The sequence below is a fragment of the Heteronotia binoei genome, chromosome 21 (genome assembly GCF_032191835.1).
Source record: "Heteronotia binoei isolate CCM8104 ecotype False Entrance Well chromosome 21, APGP_CSIRO_Hbin_v1, whole genome shotgun sequence".
NCBI lineage: Eukaryota > Metazoa > Chordata > Lepidosauria > Squamata > Gekkonidae > Heteronotia > Heteronotia binoei.
The window spans coordinates 172463833-172483851 of record NC_083243.1 but is presented as its reverse complement, the minus strand read 5'-3'; the positions used below and the strand labels follow the sequence as shown (position 1 = coordinate 172483851).

The 20019-nt window shown below is 47.4% G+C and overlaps 1 protein-coding gene across 1 annotated transcript in view; it reads right to left on the bottom strand.

Moving 5' to 3' along the window:
- The window catches only part of CABP4 (calcium binding protein 4), a 24221-nt gene extending 4202 nt beyond the window's left edge, over positions 1 to 20019 (bottom strand). The window contains exons 1-4 of the mRNA XM_060262669.1: positions 19686 to 20019; positions 13499 to 13529; positions 10889 to 11032; positions 7601 to 7710 (exon numbers count right to left, since the gene is read on the bottom strand). Of these exons, the coding sequence (XP_060118652.1) occupies positions 7601 to 7710; positions 10889 to 11032; positions 13499 to 13529; positions 19686 to 19901 (501 nt within the window). The 5' untranslated portion in view covers positions 19902 to 20019. The remainder of the gene's footprint in view (positions 1 to 7600; positions 7711 to 10888; positions 11033 to 13498; positions 13530 to 19685) is intronic.

Here is a 20019-nt window from a genome sequence, read left to right as displayed (position 1 = left end):
TTCATTTAGCCATAATGGCTGTCCCACAGGCAACAGTCAGAAGGAAACCATTTTGCCTACAGCAATCGCTAATTTCTGTAAAGCAAGCATAGCTACACACACTCTAATTCAAAATAGGAAAGTTTTATGATTTATATTATTGCATATTAGAATGGTGGCAAACATATAGCTATGATATGGAAAACACCTGCTTCCAAAATATGTTGAAAGGTATTTATTAATTTCCTGATTTATGCACCACATTGCTAGCTCTGCAAGCTCTCAAAGCAACTCAGGGATTTTTTTTTTTAAATACATTACAGTAGAAGCAACTTCTCTTTGTGGTAATGTTAGGGCCAAATTTTAGGTCTGGGTTTTTAACAAGCTGGATCTAGATTCCCTGGATCCAACTCTAGTTCCCCACAGCAGTCGCAGGGAATGGCTTTTAATAAATAAAGGTGAGCACAAATGGGCTCAGAGCACCCCCCCCCCAGCTGTTTTCCTGTGCAGAAATAGAGCAGAGAAGTGCTATTTCCCCATTTCTGCTTTTCCATGTGGAATTTTCTGTGCATGTGGAGCAGCAAAAAAAGCAAAACAACATTCCCCAACTTTGCTTCTATGCAGGGAAATGACTTTGGGGGAAGCAGGAACCCTTCCTTCCCGCTGGCAGTGTTTCAAGCCCATTTAAAAAAGCCATTCCCCGCAGCTGCAGTGTGGCTGAGGGGGACTTGAGCTGTAACTGGGGAACCTGGACACAATTTGTTAAAACTCCAAACATGTAGTGTTGCCCTCAGGATTACCTTATTCTGTGTACTACTTGGAATCAACTACCATTCATTGTATCCAAGTTAAAACCAGTATCATAACTAGGGTTGCCAATCCCCAGGTGCAAGCAGGGGATCCCCCGGTTTGAAAGCCCTCCCCCCGCTTCAGGGTCATCAGAAAGCGGGGGGGGGGGAGGGAAATGTCTGCTGGGAACTCTGTTATTCCCTATGGAGACATTCCCATAGAAAATAATGGATAATTGATCTGCGGGTATCTGGGGCTCTGAGGGGGCTGGTTTTTTTTAGGTAGGGGCACCAAATTTTCGGTATAGTATCCAGTGCCTCTCCCCAAAATACCCTCCAAGTTTCAAAATGATTGGACCAGGGAGTCCACATCTATGAGCCTAAAAAGAAGGTGCCCCTATCCATTATTTCTTATGGATGGAAGACATTTAAAAGGTGTGCGGCCTCTTTAAATGTGATGGCCAGAACTTCCTTTGGAATTCAATTATGCTTGTCACACTTTTGCTCCTGGCTCCACCTCCTATGTCTCCTGGCTCCACCCCCAAAGTCTCCAGATATTTCTTGAATAGGAGTTGGCAACCCTACTCATAACACCCATTAGGTAACCTGATTCTATTCTGGCAGGGAAAACTCGGCCATGAACATCTTAGCCCTACCACATGCCCACTGTACTCATTGGATAGGTGCCACCCACATTTCTAGTCCAAGTCTCTATACTTCAGAATGCTTCACACTTTGGGGGATTTTTTTTTGGGGGGGTGGGGTGTTACAGAAATATTGTGTGTAGGTATAATTAGAAGAAAGACACCACAGTACAGCTTAATCTTGCCACATCTCAGAAGCTAAACAGGTGGATGCCTGTAAGATCACCAAGAAAGACTAAAGAGGAAGAAGAGTTGGTTTTATACCATTTATTTATTTATTTATTTATTTAATGATTTATATCCCGCCCTTCCCAGCGAGTGGCTCAGGGCAGCTTACAACATAGAATCTAACATAAATAGGGTTTAAACAATTAAACAGTTAAAATAGTTAAAACATTTAAAGCATTTAAAACATTTATTTATTTATTTATTTATTTATTTATTTATTTATTTATTTATTTATTTTATTACTTTACATTTATATCCCGCCCTCTCCGCAAGCGGACTCAGGGCTTAAGGACAGCAGAAGTCTAGTAAAACCACACTTAGTTTCTTGTGCCAGTTAGTCATAGGCCAGCCGGAAGAGGGTTGTCTTACAGGCCCTGCGGAACTGAGCAAGGTCCTGCAGGGCCCTCACCTCTTCCGGCAGCTGGTTCCACCAGGAAGGGGCCATAACAGAAAAGGCTCGGTCCCTGGTAGATTTTAAACGGGCTTCTTTTGGCCCGGGGATAACCAGGAGGTTTTGAGTTCCCGATCTCAGTACTCTCTGGGGAACATGTGGGGAGAGACGGTCCTTCAGGTAGGCAGGTCCTAGGCCATATAGGGCTTTAAAGGTAATAACCAGCACCTTGTACCAGACTCGGTAAGTTATTGGCAGCCAGTGCAGGTCCCGGAGCCCCGGCTGGATGTGCTCCCTTCTTGGGAGCCCTAGCAGCAGCCGGGCCGTGGCATTCTGCACTAGCTGCAGCTTTTGAGTTCGACACAAAAGCAGCCCCATGTAGAGAGCATTGCAGTAGTCCAACCTCGAGGTGACCGTGGCGTGGATCACTGTTGCTAGATCGTCGCGCTCCAGGAAGGGGGACAACTGCCTTGCCCGCCTAAGATGAAAAAATGCGGACTTGGCAGTGGCTGCTATCTGAGCCTCCATCGTTAAGGAGGACTCCAATAGTACCCCCAGGCTTTTAACCCTGTTCACCGCTATCAGCGGCGCACCGTCAAAAGCTGGCAGGGGGATTTCCCTCCCCGGACCCCGACGACCCAAGCAAAGGACCTCTGTCTTCGCTGGATTTAGCCTCAGCCCGCTCAGTCTGAGCCACTCAGCCACTTCCTGTAGCGCCCGGTCTAGATTTTCTGGGGCGGAGACCGGTCGGCCGTCCATAAGCAGATAGAGCTGGGTGTCATCAGCATACTGGTGGCAACCCAGCCCATACCTTCGGGCGATCTGGGCAAGGGGACGCATATAGATGTTGAATAACATTGGGGTGAGAACCGCCCCCTGAGGCACTCCGCAGTCAAGTGTGCGCCTCCGGGATAGGTCACCCCCAATCGCGACCCTTTGTCCCCAACCTTCGAGGAAAGAGGAAAGCCACTGTAAAGCTAACCCCTGGATCCCCGCGTCGGCAAGGCAGCAGGTCAGTAACCGATGGTCGACCGTATCGAATGCAGCCGATAGGTCCAACAACGTCAGCACCGCCGAGCCACCCCGATCCAGAGGCCGTTGAAGGTCATCTACCAGGGCGACCAACACCATCTCCGTCCCATGGCCCGGGCGAAAGCCGGACTGGAGTGGGTTGAGGACGGAAGCGTCCTCCAGGAAAGTCTGTAGCTGCATCGCCACTGCCCTCTCGATAAGCTTGCCCAAAAAGGGCAAGTTTGAGACTGGCCGGTAATGCGCCAATTGGGCCGGGTCTAAGGTTATTTTTTTCAAGAGGGGGCGGACCACTGCCTCTTTGAGCGGCGTTGGAAAATGCCCTTCCATCAGGGATCTATTTACGATATCCCGTACAGGATATCTAAGCTCCCTCTGGCAAGATTTAATAAGCCAGGAGGGGCAAGGGTCCAAATTACAGGTTGTTGGGCGTGCAGATAAGAGAATCTTGTCAACTTCCTCCAGGCTGAGAGGACCGAAGCCATCCAAAACATGATCCAAAGACAGGCCCGGAGCTTCGGTTTCACTAGCTGCCTCAAATATGGCGGGGGGTCGAGGCGGAGTGACGCGATCTTGTCCGCAAAAAATTCCGCAAAAGCCTCACAAACAATCTCCAATTCAATAGAATTTGGTCTGCCTTGTGGCAGCATCGTAAGACTCTGAATTATATCAAACAATTGTGCCGGGCGCGAAGTTGCGGACGCAATCTTAGTCGCAAAGTATATTTTCTTTGCGGCTTTCATTGCCATCTCATAGGATTTTAAACTCTCTCTATAGGATGTTCGAATCGCTTCGTCTCGAGTACGCCGCCATTGTCTCTCTAGCCGTCTGAGTCCACGTTTTTGTTGCCGCAGCCCCTGGTTAAACCAAGGCATTGGCTTCAGACAGGGACGCAGAGGGCGCCTAGGTGCAACCTCCTCAATGGCCCTAGAGAGTCCATCATTCCAGGACTCTACCAGGTCATCCAGGGAGTCGCCAGTGGGCCAGGAATCCCGTAGGGCCATTAGGAACCGTTCCGGGTCCATCAGGCTCTGCGGGTGAGCTAAAATACACTCTCCGCCTAAACAGGCTTGGGGTGACACATCCATACGAGCCTTGAGGGCATAGTGATCCAACCATGGCACAGCTATGGTAGCAATATCGTCCACTAAAACTCCCGCCACGAAGACCAGGTCTAACATGTGTCCCGCCTGATGAGTGGGTGTTGTAACAACCTGGGAGAGTCCCAGTGTTGCCATGGATGACACTAGGTCCAACGCCTGACTGGAGGCCGCGTCGTCGGCATGAACATTGAAGTCACCCAAGACCAGTAGCCTAGGGTGCTCCAATGCCCAGCCCGCCTCAGCCTCCATCAGGGATGGTAAGGCGCTAGCCGGTGCGTTAGGCGGTTGGTACACCAGCCAGATCGCCAACCCCTCCCCAACGTCCCACATCAGGCCGGCACATTCCACGCCTGGAATCTCTGGGGCCGGGAGAGCCCTAAAGGAGTAAGCCTCTCGTATGAGCAATGCCACTCCTCCCCCCCACCCGCTAGTCCGGGACTGGTGAAAGACCGAGTATCCTGAGGGGGCCATCTGGGAGAGAGCCACAGTCTCCCCATCCCGCACCCAGGTCTCGGTCACGCATGCCAGGTCCACATCCTGCTCCAGCAGGAAATCCCTAAGGATCGTGGTCTTGTTATTAATGGACCTGGCATTACATAACACCAGTGACGGAGGCGAATAAATTCGCCTGGCCACACTACCTGTCACCATCGGGATGGGACACAGGCTGGAAGGTGGCCGAGCACCATCATGTCTTGGCCCCCTTCGCCTATACGTCTGCCTGTTCCCACCGTCATACCTTCCCCTCCCCAGGAGTACCGGAATCCCCAGGCCAGTCATCTTCTATGGTGGACACCAGTGCAACAACTTGCAGTAACAATACCTATGCCCTCTTTTAGTTCTTATGTTCTAATCAGTCAATAGTGCCAACTACCAATCCACTAATTCTCAAATTTAAGTCCTTCAACCAACCCGCACTAACTCCTTAGCTAATATTAATTAAATTAGTAAATCCCTTGGCTCCTTAATTAAAAACCTCCACCACTAATCCTCATCTCTTGTTAATTTGCCAGCAATATAACAACATAGCTAATAAAAAAAAACTAGTTAAAAGACCAATAAATAGTTAATTATCTTATTATACAAAAATTGGTAGTTAAGAACAATGGAATTGGAGGGCAAAGTGCAGTTGTTTACAAAGTGACGGTGCAATTAAATACAGAGTTCTTCTCTTTATGTTGTTAAAGTGCGGTAGTGATCGGAAGGTGCAAGGCAAGCAAAAAGCAGAGAGTTCAGTTCTTGTTCTTAAGCAGTGTGAGAGCATAGCTCGTATTGTTGGAGGGTGGTGGCGGGATAGCAAGGGAAGGGGATCGTGCAGTCTGAGAACCCGAGGCAGCTTCTGCTCAACACCGGGGGCCCAGGGAGGTACTAGCCCCCCCCCCCCCGTGTCCCTGCTGCCGCGCAGCCACCGCCCTAGGGACCCAGAACTGCAGTTGAATTGTAATTAGTCTCACCCTCTCCCTCTTCACCAACGTCCTCCACTCACACCTCGTCTCATCGGCAGTCTCAGCCTGCTCCCAGCTCTTGTTCTTCTGTCTATGGTCTCCGATTATCAGGGGAGGGGGGGGCCATCATCCCACTGGTAGCCTAGCTACCCTGGTACTTCGCCCCACCCTTCCCACAGCAGTACTGGAGACCCGCCGCGGAGCTCTTCAAGGCCTTCACACCTTCGGCCCCACTCGTCAGAAGGCCGCCGCTCGCCCCTCCGAAGGCCGATTCACGTTCTCGACAGCTGCCTCCGATACTCAGCCCCAGGCTTTCCCGCTCTCCTGTTCTCCGTCCCCGCGGTCAGCACTCAGCCCACAGCGTCGGGCGGCTTGCACTCTCGGGCCTGCACTCTCATTACCTGAAGGAGTCTTGGAGCAGCTTAGAATTGCCTTCCCTTCCTCTCCCCACAACCAGCATCTTGTGAGGTATGTAGGGCTGAGAGAGCTCCAAGAGAGCTGTGACTGACCCAAGGTTACCTAGCTGGCTGCCTGTGAAGGAGTGGGGAATCAAACCTGGTTCTCCAGGTCAGAGGCCGCCACTCTTAACCATTGCACCAAACTGGCGGTTAGGAAGGCAATGGCGAACCACCTCTGCTTCTCATTTGCTTTGAAAGCCCCTTGCTGGAGTCGCCATAAGTTGGTTGCGACCTGACAGCACATACATATGTAATCAGATAATTGCAGATTATCACAATGCTCACACACCAAGAGCTTCTCTGTTACCAACTTTGGCTGGTTTGCAAGCTGAGGTCCTTCACTGAGAAGAGAGATCTGGGCACAGTGATTCATGCCAGGATCTCCCTCAGGTTAGATTACTGTAGCATTCTCTATGTGGAGCCCTTGAGGACTGTTCTGAAACTTCAGTAAGTTCTAATATGCAGCAGAAATATCCATTTCAGGCAACATACTTCTCCAGTGCATAAAAAACTTTACTTGGTACTGTTAGTATGTGAGTCCATAGTCCACAGCATGGATGCGGCATGGTGAAAGCAGGTGGATCTACAGTGACAGCTTCTGACAGCTCAGGTCAGAGCAACCTTGGAAGAAGGCTGGTTGAAGCTGGACTGTATCTGGGGAAAGCGCCTGCTGCAAGTCAGCATATTTGTGGACTGCTATGATTGGCTGACCATTGTATATATGGAGTGCAGTGCCAGACAATATCTCTCTCTTGTGAGAATGAGTTCCTGGCGAAGCACTTTGTTCCTGAGTATTGTATATGTTAATCACCGCACCACGTCTGTTGTATATAGTTGTAAATACACTATTTTACACTAGGTGCTGGTGTGGGGCTCAGATTCTTTCCTCGCGTCGACCTGGTGGTTGTTCCCTGTTTCTGCACTCTGCCCATGCTCTATACCGACAGGTACCCCCTTCCAAGGTTAATTCTAGGTTCTAGTGAAAGCCTGAATACCCTGGGATCAGGGTATTTTAAGGATAACCTGCTCATGAATGAACCAGCCCAAGCATTTTGTTCATCATAGGCCCTGTTTTATGGTCCCTGCCTTTAGAAATTAGTATGTTACTGTAAAGGATAGGGGCCTGTGAAAAGTGCTTCCATTTTCCCTTTAGCTGAGCTGGGCCGTGTTCCAGCCCCATACTAAGACTCCTTTGTTCTGCCCAGCATTTTAATTTAACTTTTAATACTTCTTATCTTTAGATGCTTTGGATGACACATGAATGTTTTAGGTGCAATGCTGTTGACGTTGCTTAATTAACATCTTCTAATTTTAACCACTGTTTATGCTGGATTTTAGATTGTGTGTTCTTTTGTTTCAGTTCTTTTATTGCAGTCTCATATTATTGTCCGGATATTTTATTTCATCCTTTTGCATTTTATGTCTTCTAAACGACAGCAACTGACTTTAATTTGAGGATGCAGTATATAAATATTTGAAATGTTAAGAAATCACAAATCGCTGGATCCCTCCCATCCATTTCCACTGTACAATACCTCACGGAAAGCGATTTTCAACTCCCTCACGCCCACCATGTGAGCGGTCTCTTCACGCATCTTTGGGCCCATCATCTCTACAAAGTCCTCAAAGTCTACACGCCCTCCCACTAGGAGAAAAGAAAACAGGAAAGGGTCAGTTTGCCAAAGGAGGGGAACAGAGGCTAACTGAAATTAGGAACACTTCAGGGAATTATGTTACAGTCCTAGGTGATGTGAGAGGATGGGATACAGGGGACCAAAGGGGAAGGTGATTTTGCCTGTTTCCTATTCCTCCCTGTGCCCTCCAATGAGGCATGACTTTTTCATCCATTGGAGCCCCACAACCTCCAGCATCAGCATTTTGGAAACCTCAGGGGCTGCTGTTGGGCAAAGGGGAATGGTGCATATACTTCATAGTCCTATAATGTTGTCATTCCTTTACTTCATAATGAATCTACCCAGCTACAATGTGTAAAATGGCAAGCTGTACATGACATAGTACTTTACACACATTTACACAAGTGTGCTCAAGAACTAAAATTCCATCCACCCTCTACTAGGAGATTTAACTTAGAGTTACATGGAGTACACAGGCTGAAAAGTCTCTTCTCAATTCCTACGTGTGTAGCACTCAATTTGGATCACACTTGCGGTGCACATAGAGAACAGAATTCAGCCATCCCTTCCCCATGCTGGTTTCCCAGCCTCTAGTGGTCCTGGGGGTACAATATTTGACCACTGAAGACAGGATAGTCAGGGTTTAGTCATGGAACTCACTAAGAGCACAATTCGGGGTGGGGGGTGGGGGCGGAAAGTCTTTTGGAAGCAGACGAGCTCGTACGTGGGCGTAGGAAGGGTTTGCACTGACATACAACCGGCGCAGCCAGAGCGGAGGGGAAGTATGTGGGTGGGGGGCCACCTGAGCAGCGCCGCCTGAGGGCTGCGCCCGAACGCGGGTGGAAGTGAGGCGGAGCGTGGCGTCCAGGCGGAGGAGGGGGTGGAGTTGGGGGGACGGACGGGTTTAGGCAGCTTCCTGAGCACTTTGGTCCATGACACACACACACACACGGAGAGGTGCAACTTTACACCTGCAAAAATGGCGGCATGCCCCATAGGCACTTGTTGAAACCAAAAACAAAGGTCGGTGCTGTCAGTGTGAAAGCTCGGAAACCCCTTAGAGAGCGGTGCAATTGCCTCGCAAATCCCCTCGCATCTCGGGCTGACGAGCCCCCTCCCCAGCACCCAATCGCGGTCTCCCCTCTCTTAGAAATACTACTGCTCTGGCCTCGCACAACTCAGTTCTTAGGGAAAGAAGCGCATGGCGGGAAGTTCTGCCGGCGAGCTCCTGGCCTTACGGACTTAGAGTGAGGGAATGGCAGGCATGTTGGTGATGGGTTTTGCACCTTGTGGTTGCTTTGACAGTATCTTTGACTTGCGAGGGGGAGAGAGAGATCTCTCCCCTGGGGCTAACTGCTCTTGTTTCTGGGTCTTCACAGGTTCCAGGCTCCCGGAGGCTCTGCATATGAGGACTGTCGCCCATGGCTGAGTAAGTTCCACTGCCCCCCCCCCAACCTCCCCCTCCCCTTGCTCTTGACCACTCGGTGTGCGAGCATACTGGCACTTGAACCAGGCAGAGGGCTCCAGCAGGGGGCATTTGCTGACCCCGCTCCCCTCTGCTGCAGCCTGCTCCCTTCCCTTGGTCTGCTCTCTGCCGTGGCAGGGCACGGTGTGTGTGTGTGTGGTGGCCACCCCGTTGCAAGGAGGTGGGTCAGAGATTGTCCCTTTAAGAGAGCGCCCAGCTGAAACACAGCCCGCTCTTCCAGCTGCCGCTCCTGCAGGTGCTCCTGATCTCTATCTCCGTTTTGCAGGTGGGACTCCATCACAGAGGTTTCAGCGTGTGCCGCTCCACCCCCCCACTCCCTCAGCTGTTTCTGCCCACCGCTCAGAATGGAGCCCCGCCCACAGCGAGACTGCCCAGTGCACACCAGGGAGACTGCTGCACTCTGTTCTGGAAAAATAAAGTCTGAGCTGTGCCTTCTGTTGTCTATCCCGCTTGGCATCTGCTGCACGTTCCCTGGGCAACCCACCGCCCTCCATCAGTGGCCTCTCTGAGGGAATGCCTGGGAGGGTGGGCAGACTTGGTTTGGGGGGGGGGCGGTCTATGAGCCGCCACACTGCACTTGGTACTTTCTGCTTGTCTGCCTGCCATTGGCAGAGTCTCTAACAGCGGGAGGGTGTGAGGGGATTGATGGCTTCTTCGTGGTCCCACCCCCACCTCGCCACCAAGCCAGGCTTCTCATGCGCGCATGCCCAGCCTCACTCCTGTTCCCTCCCCGTGTTGGTGAGCCGTCTCTCCTTTGCCTGTGATGGTCTGCCCATCATTGGCTCCGGTCTCTGTTTGGGGGCGGGTTGGAGATAGCTATCAGCCTCTCTGGGGCCGCCTCTCCCCATCCCTGGCTGTCATGAGCCATGGCGCATGTGCCAGGACTGGCCAATGGGGGTGGGTGGGCTGGCCCTCCCCTCTGGCTGCCTCCACCTCCCTTCTGTGCCTCCACCAGTGGCGTTGCCATTGTGACCATCTTCCTCATGGCAAGCTACGCCTCTCTCCTCCCCATGCTCCAGCGTGCCAAAGTCATCAGGAAGTCTACTAATGCCGTGGCAGCTACGCCGTGGCCAGCTGCCCCTTATCTCTGGATTGGGCTGCCCATGACCTTGGTAAGGTTGCTGTCCCTTAGCCTAACCTACTCACAGGGTCATTATGAGGATTAAACGGGGGTGCATTCCATAATCAAATGTTCTGGAGGAACAGCAGGCGAATAAAAAATGGGAGAACGCCAGCAATATTGTTAAAAGGTGTCCTTAATGAGAAAGAAAGTATCTCAAAATAAGGCACTTCTTTGATAAATAGAGAGTGTGGCACAGTGGTTAGAATGCAGAACTAGGATCTGTGAGTCCTAAGTTTGAATCCTCACTCTGTCAAAGAAGCTTGCTGGGTGACCTTGGGCCAGTTACACACTCTCAGCAGAGCCTCCCTCACAAGGTTATTGATGCAAGGATAAAATGAAGGTTAGGAGAATGATGTAAGCTGCTTTGGATCCCCATTGGGGAGAAAAATGGAATATAAATGAAGTAAATAAAATACAATATATGTAAAGAAACAGAACCATGGAAGTCTACACCATTCTGAAACAGGAGCAAAATTAAGTTGGAAGCCTATGGGTTGTGTGGGATTGGCTGGCACTTTCTGAGACTGGTTTTGGAGGTGAGAGTCGGAGGAAAAGAGAATGTATGCTACATCAAACTCACTGCGCATTTTGATGTGTTGGGAGATCTCAATAAGCTCCATCTCAGTGGGCATGTACCCCATGTTCCGCATACACTCCCCCAGATCCTTGTAACTGATGTAGCCATCCTCATCAGTGTCAAACTCCTTGAAGGCCTTTAGCAGTTCTGTCAGGAGACACCCAAAGTCATTTTACAGAAGTGGGGAACAGATTGCCTTAAGTGCCTTACTTACATTCGAAGAGCCAGTTTGGTGTAGTGGTTAAGTGTGCGGACTCTTATCTGGGAGAACCGGGTTTGATTCCCCACTCCTCCACTTGCACCTGCTGGAATGGCCTTGGGTCAGCCATAGCTCTGGTAGAGGTTGTCCTTGAAAGGGCAGCTGCCGTGAGAACCCTCTCCAGCCCCACCCACCTCACAGGGTGTCTGTTGTGGGGGAGGAAGGGAAAGGAGATTGTAGGCCACTCTGAGCCTCTGTCCTTGAAAGGGCAGCTGCTGTGAGAGCCCTCTCCAGCCCCACCCACCTCACAGGGTGTCTGTTGTGGGGGAGGAAGGTAAAGGAGATTGTAGGCCGCTCTGAGCCTCTGTCCTTGAAAGGGCAGCTGCTGTGAGAGCCCTCTCCAGCCCCACCCACCTCACAGGGTGTCTGTTTTGGGGGAGGAAGGGAAAGGAGATTGTAGGCCGCTCTGAGCCTCTGTCCTTGAAAGGGCAGCTGCTGTGAGAGCCCTCTCAGCCCCACCCATCTCACAGGGTGTTTGTTGTGGGGGAGGAAGCTAAAGGAGATTGTAGGCCGCTCTGAGATTCAGAGTGGAGGGTGGGATATAAATCCAATATCTTCTTCTACAACTCCAGAAGGGCACATAACAGCAATAAACAACAATACCACCAGGCAGGGACTACTCTAGAATTTACTTTTTAAAAATGTTGCTGGACATCCAAGACTGATCTTCACACTAACAAGGGCAGGCAACCTATTTTAGTAAGATTTAGTCCTTAACTATTGCGCTTGTTATAAAAATTCTAAAAATTCAATTGCAGTGTAGGGTAATCATGGATAATAGTAGGCCACTGTGTGAAACAGGATGCTGGACTAGTTGGACCATTGTATTGATGCAGCAAGGCTGCCCTTATGTTTTGATGGTCATTTAAGCCATGAGTGGCTTGTTTTCCAACCCTTAATTATTTTAATAATTAACGATAAACACTGTCAGTTGATTCCAATGATTGTACTGTGTGGTTTCAATAAGCTGCTTGACAGCTTTACTCATCTTGCCCCACTGATGCAATGTGTGCACAGAAAGCTGGTGTTTGACAACAGTAAAAAGCAGCAACCCTAAATGAAACCATCAGCCTTGTAGACACTGTCACCTGCTGTCCTGAAACTATTACACACTTCATTGGCCATCGATCCTCTGGCAATGGCTAAAGAACAATCAACACGGATTAGAATGGTAGTACTCACACAGAACAGCAATCAAAGGTGCAAGATTTAGGGTTGCCAACCTCAGGGTGGGAAATTCCTGGAGATCTGGGGAGGAGAGGGACCTCAGTGGGGTATAATGCTATAGAATCCACCCTCCAAAGCAGCCATTTTCTCTAGGAGAACTGGTATCTGTACCTGGAGATCAGTTGTAGTTCCAGGAGACCACCAGCTCTCACTTTGAGGCTAGCAACCCTAGGTACAGTGTTGCAAAAAATAGATGTTACTAGGGTTTTTCTGGTGGGGGGCCTGGGAGATACCAGGTGAGTAACACAAGAGTTAAAAACCATCAATCTGGAATGGATGCAAGTAAATTACAGTCCAGCGACCCCATGTGCCTCACAGGAGGTTTTGTCTGGTCATCAAGCTGCTTAACCATTTGTCAGAAGCACTGGCCCACCAGCATGCCTCAGCATCTGCTGAGTTAATGCCGCCCAAAAAATCTTAAAGCAGCTTGATGACAGCATGCCATAAAAACCAACAGAGTGGGAGAGAGGGGGAGGCATCTGGGTGTCTGTCCACTTTTGAAGCCTCTGAATTGAAGGCACTCTGCTGATGCTGGAAACAGGAAGAGTTGATGTGCAACAAGGAGCTTTAAAAAGCCAGCAGAAATCCCCATCTTGAAAGTAAATCAGAGATAAAACCAGTATTTGTAAGCAAACCATCTCTTATATTTACAGATTTTTTTTTGTTATGAATGTGAAGGCTTATCCAGATAAACTAGAGTTGCCAACCTCCAGGTGATGGCTGGAGACTTCCTGGGAATCAACTGATCTCCAGGTGACAGAGATGGGTTCACCTGGAGAAAATGGCTGCTTTGGATGGTGGACTCTATGGCATTATATCCCACTGAATTCCCTCTACAAGCCCCGCCTTTTTTCATCCTCCATCCTCCAAATCTCCAAGTATTTCCCAACCCAGAGCTGGCAATCCTAAGATAAACAAAGATTTGACTTTGATTCATACATTTTGCTGGTTCCCGTGGCTCTAGAACAAAGCTTCTAAAATGGACAGCAGAAACCCATCTGAGGGCTACTGGAAACAGTGATTGGGTTAGTAAAAAGCCCTTTTGCTACCTTACTGTGAGAAACTAGGTTCACTTATCTCCCACCTACATTCTCCTCCATCATCTTGCCACAAAAATGCCAACTCACCATCCAGCTCCTCTGCAGAAAGATCCCTCTCCTGGAAACAAAAAAGGACAACCGGAGATTAGACCCAGGGCACAGGTTCCTTGCATATGGCCTCTCTTTACCACATCTGGAGCTACTAGAGTGGCAGAGTTAAAGGAATAAAGCATTAGAGGCGAAAATTTCCATGTGACATTAATGTCTTTGTTTCTGTTCTTAAGTTTCTTTATCCATACAGCACAAGGGATGAATTAGGAGATAAGATCTTCACAACAGATAAAAGTTTCAGTGTCCACATATCATGAATTACCTCAGACCAGACACTGGTATCTACAGTTTTCTTCTGTGTCATATATCTTATTTTAAAGATATTGCTTATTTTCTAAAAATCAGATTTACTTCAAAATGTATACAATGTTGAACTGTGCATTCTCCTGTTTGAGCACTGCAGAAAAGACACCAGGATATCCAAACACCCTCAGAAGTTTCATTTTATTGTCATCATGTTATACATCTGCCTAATCATATGCAGAGGGTTGGTAAGTCCAATTCAAGAAATATCTGGGGACTTTGGGGGTGGAGCCAGGAGACTTTGGGGGTGGAGCCAGGAACAAGGGTGTGACAAGAATAATTGAACTCCAAGGGAGTTCTGGCCATCACATTTAAAGGGACAGCACACCTTTTTAAATGTCTTCCTTCCATAGGAAATAATGAAGGATAGGGGAACCTTCTTTTGGGGCTCACAGAATTGGACCCCCTGGTCCAATCATTTTGAAACTTGGGGGGGTACTTTGGAGAGAGGCACTAGATACTATACTGAAAATCTGGTGCCTCTACCTCAAAAAACAGCTCCCCCAGAGCCCCCGAAACCTCCAGATCAATTTTCCATTATACCCTATAAGAATCGATCTCCACATAGGGAATAATGAAGTGCTCAGCAGACGTTCTCCTCCCCCCCCCTTTGTGGCGACTCTGAAGTGAGGGATTGGCCTTTCTACTCATGAGTTGCAGCCAACTTCATCCAAGTAACACAGCCACCCCATCCCAAGAGGAAGCCTTTCCAATCTGAGACTGGAGCCTCTGGAGGGGGAAAGTCACATGGTGGTTTTGGGTGCGGGGCTTCCCCCCGCCAGCCAGCTGACGGGGGCGGGAAGGAGCCTGGGAAAGTGGAAGAACCCCCGCTGGGACCTGGGGATAGGCAAGCCTACATATGCATAATGTTGCATTATTTCATGGGCTAGCTTATCCATAAATTGGTTTTCCCTTTTTCGGTTAAGTACCATTCCAAATTTTTTGAGCACAAACCTTGCAGGCAGGGCTTTTTTTGTAGCAGGAATGCCTTTGTATATTAGGCTACACCCCCCTGACGGAGCCAATCCTCCTGGAACTTACAGTAGGCCCTGTAATAAAAGCCCTGTAAACTCTTGGAGGATTGGCTACATCAGGGGGGGTGTAGCCTAATATGCAAAGGAGTTCCTGCTACAAAAAAAGCCCTGCTTGCAGGCAATCTTATGTATATAGAATCATAGAGTTGGAAGGGACCTCTAGGGTCATCAAGTCCAACCCCTGCACAATGCAGGAAACTCACAAACACCTCCCCCTAAATTCACAGGATCTTCACTGCTGTCAGATGGCCATCTAGCCTCTGTTTAAAAACCTCCAAGTAAGGAGAGCCCACCACCTCCCGAGGAAGCCTTTTCCACTGAGGAATTGCTCTAACAGTCAGGAAGTTCTTCCTAATGTTGAGCCAGAAACTCTTTTGATTTAATTTCAACCCATTGGTTCTGGCCTTCCCGGCCCACAGAAAACAATTCCACACCATCCTCTATATGACAGCCCTTCAAGTACTTGAAGATGGTGATCATATCACCTCTCAGCCACCGCCTCTTCAGGCTAAATGAAGAGAGCTTTATAAGAGAGCTTCATATCTTCATATGAAGCTCTCTTATACTGAATCAGACCATCAGTTCATAAGTTTTGCCTACTCAGTCTGTCAGTGCCTCTCCTGGATCTCAGATAGAGGTCTTTCATATCACCTACTGCCTGGTTCTTTCTAACTCTAGATGCCAGGGTTTGAAACTGGAACCATCTGTGTGCCAAGAAGATCCTCTACCACTGAGCCATAGCCTCTCTGAATGCCTACACTGGAGTAAGCCCTACAAAGTTCAATGGGGCTTACTCCTAAATAAATGTACATAGGATTGAAAGATTAACACACAAAAACAGACACTAAAAAAGTCCTTCTATATTCCAAGCTCTTACATTTTAATTTAATTTTACAACCTTACCAGTTATGTAGAGAACATACGTAATTTGGGAGACAACAACACATATTTAGGCTTTCATACTTTTAATGTAGTTGAAAAATTCTGCCTCTGTTTTAACATATATAAAAATCTTTCACTCCTTTTTCAGATTATGCAGTCTTCTTCATCAATTAAATACCTGATTTCAATCCCTTCCCCACATATAATTTTCACCATCTTACATGTCAAATCAGATGTTATGAATTTTAGGTAATATATTTGCCATTTAAGATTTGTTTCAATATAATTAATATTCAAAATTTGCTATTATGCAGAAACATATTAAAGGTAAAGGTAGTCCCCTGTGCAAGCACCAGTCATTTGTGACTCTGGGGTGACATCGCATCACAATGTTTCATGGCAGACTTTTTATGGGGTGTTTTGTCATTGCCTTCCCCAGTCATCTACACTTTACTTCCAGCATGCTGGATACTCATTTTACTGACCTCGGAAGGATTGAAGGTTGAGTCAACCTTGAGCCGGCTACCTGAACCCAGCTTCCACCAGGATCGAACTCAGGTCACGAGCAGAGCTTGGACTGCAGTACTGCAGCTTACCACTGCGCCACAGAGCTTCTTTATTACATAAAGCTTATTACATAAGGATAATTTTAATGTTTTGATTAAAACACAAGCATTTATTCTATTTCCTTATGAATAAACAAAACAAACCCCATTTACAATTAAGTTGTCTAAGAAAATTATACTGCTCTGAGGACTCTTAAGATTTTAACAAATTAAATACAGGCTATTAAAATACAGAAGATCTTTTAAAACCACAGCATGGAAAAACTGCCTTTGCAACATCCCTCCGCGCCCCCCTCCCTTACTCTGTCATCACCAGAAGAGGGGAAAACATGAGCAGATCTAGCTACCACAAATCAGAAAATAAAGCCCCATCTTTTCCAGGGTCAGAAAATTCCCCAGCCAGAGACTGGATCATAACCAGTCACCAGAATCCCTAGCTAAAAACTGGTATGTACATATGTATGCACTGCTCTTCTGAAAGTAGTTTTTGGAACTTTTTAAGCAACGTCTTAAAATGAGTAGCAGAAAAAAAGAATAATGGGGGGGGGGGGGAATCTGTCCAAACAAAATAAGTTTTGACCTATTTAAGAATGCAGTAGATGGAGCCTATCTTTCCATGCAGGCCAATTGCTATTAGGGAGATTCGTCCCAGGCTACATGCTTGAAAGAAGCTGATTTAATGCAGGGAAGCTTTCATCATGAACGGACCAAGAACAAGGGACATAAGGCTTTTACATGTGTTCTCAATGCAGTGAGAAATTGCTTCCCAAATTAACTTGACAAAGTTTAGATTAAAAGGATTGTAGGTCAACACAGCTCTGCAGGGCCTTTCTCTGCCATTCTGGCATAAACAGAAGCAGGACACTTCCTGGTTTTAACTAAAACCTGAAGAATTTTGGGGCCACCTGATCTCAGTACCCTTTGTTGGGAGCCCCAGCACTCACTCCCAAGAAGTGAAAGCCTTATGAAACCCTCAGAGTTTAGGCTATGCGTTCACCAGTCCTTCATCTCCCCCCCCCCACCTCCTGCCACTGCTCCCACTAATGGGATTTTCTGACCTCCCAGCAGGACATAAGTCCTGAGCTATTTATATGAGTTAATCATACAGGTGTCAGGATGTTGGAGAAGACTGAGGAGTAATCTCTATAGGCCCTGTGCCATCTCTCTGCTGCTCAGAGTTCAAGTGAATACAAATGCATCCTCCACTCCAAAAATATGCTACTTATTACATATGTAGGGGGGAAAACTGGTACCAATTCTGCCTATACTGCTAGGAAACAAGCATATGGGACTTCTAGATCTAAAAGCAGTTCAGGATGGTTATTGGTTGGGGCAAGGAAGATAGTGGAGAGGAAGTAATATGATAAAATAAATTAACAATTAACACATATACAATTCTGTTCCCCAGGTGTGTGGACTGTGTTTATTCCAGGGTCATCTAAGCCAGTGGACAACAGGTCTAGCAATCCCAAGGCTCATGCAAAAGCATGGATTGTGGCTAGGTCAATTGAGGCTATTTCTGCACAGAAGTTTTGCTTCTTGGCTTTCTTACAACAGCAGTTTTCTGGAGCATCTATACAACATCATCCTCTATTCATCACATTTCTGTGTTTTCTCTGCTGTGAACTTTCCTAATGTTGGTTTGATAAGATATTTTCAGAAAAATTGTGCTTTTGGATATCATGTGGATAGGAATGTGCACATTTTTTCCAGTCCTGTCTCACTGATGCCATTTTGAATATCTCAGTGCTTGCATGACCATTCCTTCTCTGGCTGGCTTTTTTCCAGTCTTTTTTTTTGGGGGGGGGGGGGGTGGAGGAATATCACTGTAAAGTCACAGTGTGATACCAGTCTACTGCAACAATGTACTAGTTCCCAACTTTATTTTTTAAAAATATGTAAATTACTAACCATTGGGGATTGAGGAATTATAATGAGAATGGTACTGGCTGCTTGTTTGTCCTTGTAACCTGGCTACCAAAAAAACTATAGACTTTTAAAAATGAAAGCTGGGAGCTAGAACATTATTGCAATACATCATTATAAAACTAAAGTAATATGGCTATCACTAATTTTTTTAAGCCTGAAAAAGTCCTGGGTGGGGGGCGGCAACCATGGAAGGTAAATGCAAGGAAAGCGCACTGGAAACTGCCAGGTGAATGCTCTGTTCTAACTGCTAATGCCTTTACATTTGCAGCAGCAATGAGAGTTACACAGAGAATCACTTCTATATGGAAGCAGCCCAAGTCAAGAAAGGAGAGTTACTAAAACAGATGCAACTGAGAGAAAGCACTTTAGCCACTGTGCCAATTGGCTTTTCAAATAGCAAGGCTAGGTCCATGAGTACTCCCAAGTAACTGTTCAAATCATGAATCAACTCCTCTGAAGTTATTATCCACCCCACTTTGATCTGCTTCCTAGAAGTTCATCCATGTCTTGCCTATGGAGCAGATCAAGTGAAAATTACACAAGAAGCTCTTCAGTGCCTCATTGGTCCTCCAAAACTGTGAAGAGCCATAACATTTGAGCAGTAAAACCCTCTGTGTACATGATTTAAATCAGTTTTACTTGCAGGAGGCAAAAACTGGCTCTATGAGTTTTTGTTGCAGAACCACAACCTATGCAACTTAAGCTTAATGCTGATTGCCTGGGGCAAACAAGGTCACAAACCCAACTTTCCCTCTCCCCTTCCAGAGCATTTTCATAATTTAAAATATAAGGCAGTGAGCGAACTAGATAACTAAAGGTGCATTTGACACTTTAAGAAATGAAAAAGAACCTGAAACAAAGAGGAGGGCAACATTGGTGACTGAAGGGAGAACTAGCTGCCAATTTTTCTCCAGTTGGAGTAAGCACACCTTGGAAGGGTGACAATTTTGAGTGAGAAAGCACCGCAGGAAGACAGAGTTTAATATCTGTATCACTATATACTAGTCTCCCCACTTTAAATTACAGCTCCAGCTGTAAATTACAGCTTCAGTTTCTGTAAAACAAAACACTTCAGGGAACTGCAAACCTCTCCATGTATCATATATTTTCACACCAAATCAGAATTTGAATCAGATATGTATGTGTGTCATTTACACTGCAAAGATGGGAGAAAACTGTTCAATCCCAGAAAGAAGCCTTCTGCAAGTTAAATCTGCAAGGCCTACTTTAATGTTACAGTTGGACACTGTCTGAGCGTAGAGATGACACTGCCCGTCCACTCCCTGTCCCCTCATGAAACTTTACATATTATTTTGCTGGTACTCTGTACTGGTTCTGTCTGGCCAATGTTCACTACTATTGTTTCTTAGTATGCTTCTTCTTCCCTGTCCCGCACTATGTATTTTATCACTCAGCACCCCTGCTTCCCCCTTCCTCTCCTAGACTCACCTTGCCAAAAACAGTGTTGAGGAATGGTGAGTAGGTCTTGATAGCAGCTGCATGGGGGTCAGCCTGGGCTTTCTTACTGTGCCTACGCACAGATAGGGAGTTTTGCCGTGATTCAGAGCCAAGGGCTTTGCTGCCCTTAGGCTCACCTTCTTCCTCCCCTTCCTCTGTTTTGCCCTTGGCTGGGCCCTCCGCCTTCCCGGAATGCTTGCGTGGCATGGGACAGATGAGTGTCTCTGAGATGGGCACTGTTTGAAGACTCAAGCGTGTGGGGACTTAAGAACAACTCACAAAATCCTCTTACACTCCACCCTCAAGAATGGGGAGGGGGAGCCAA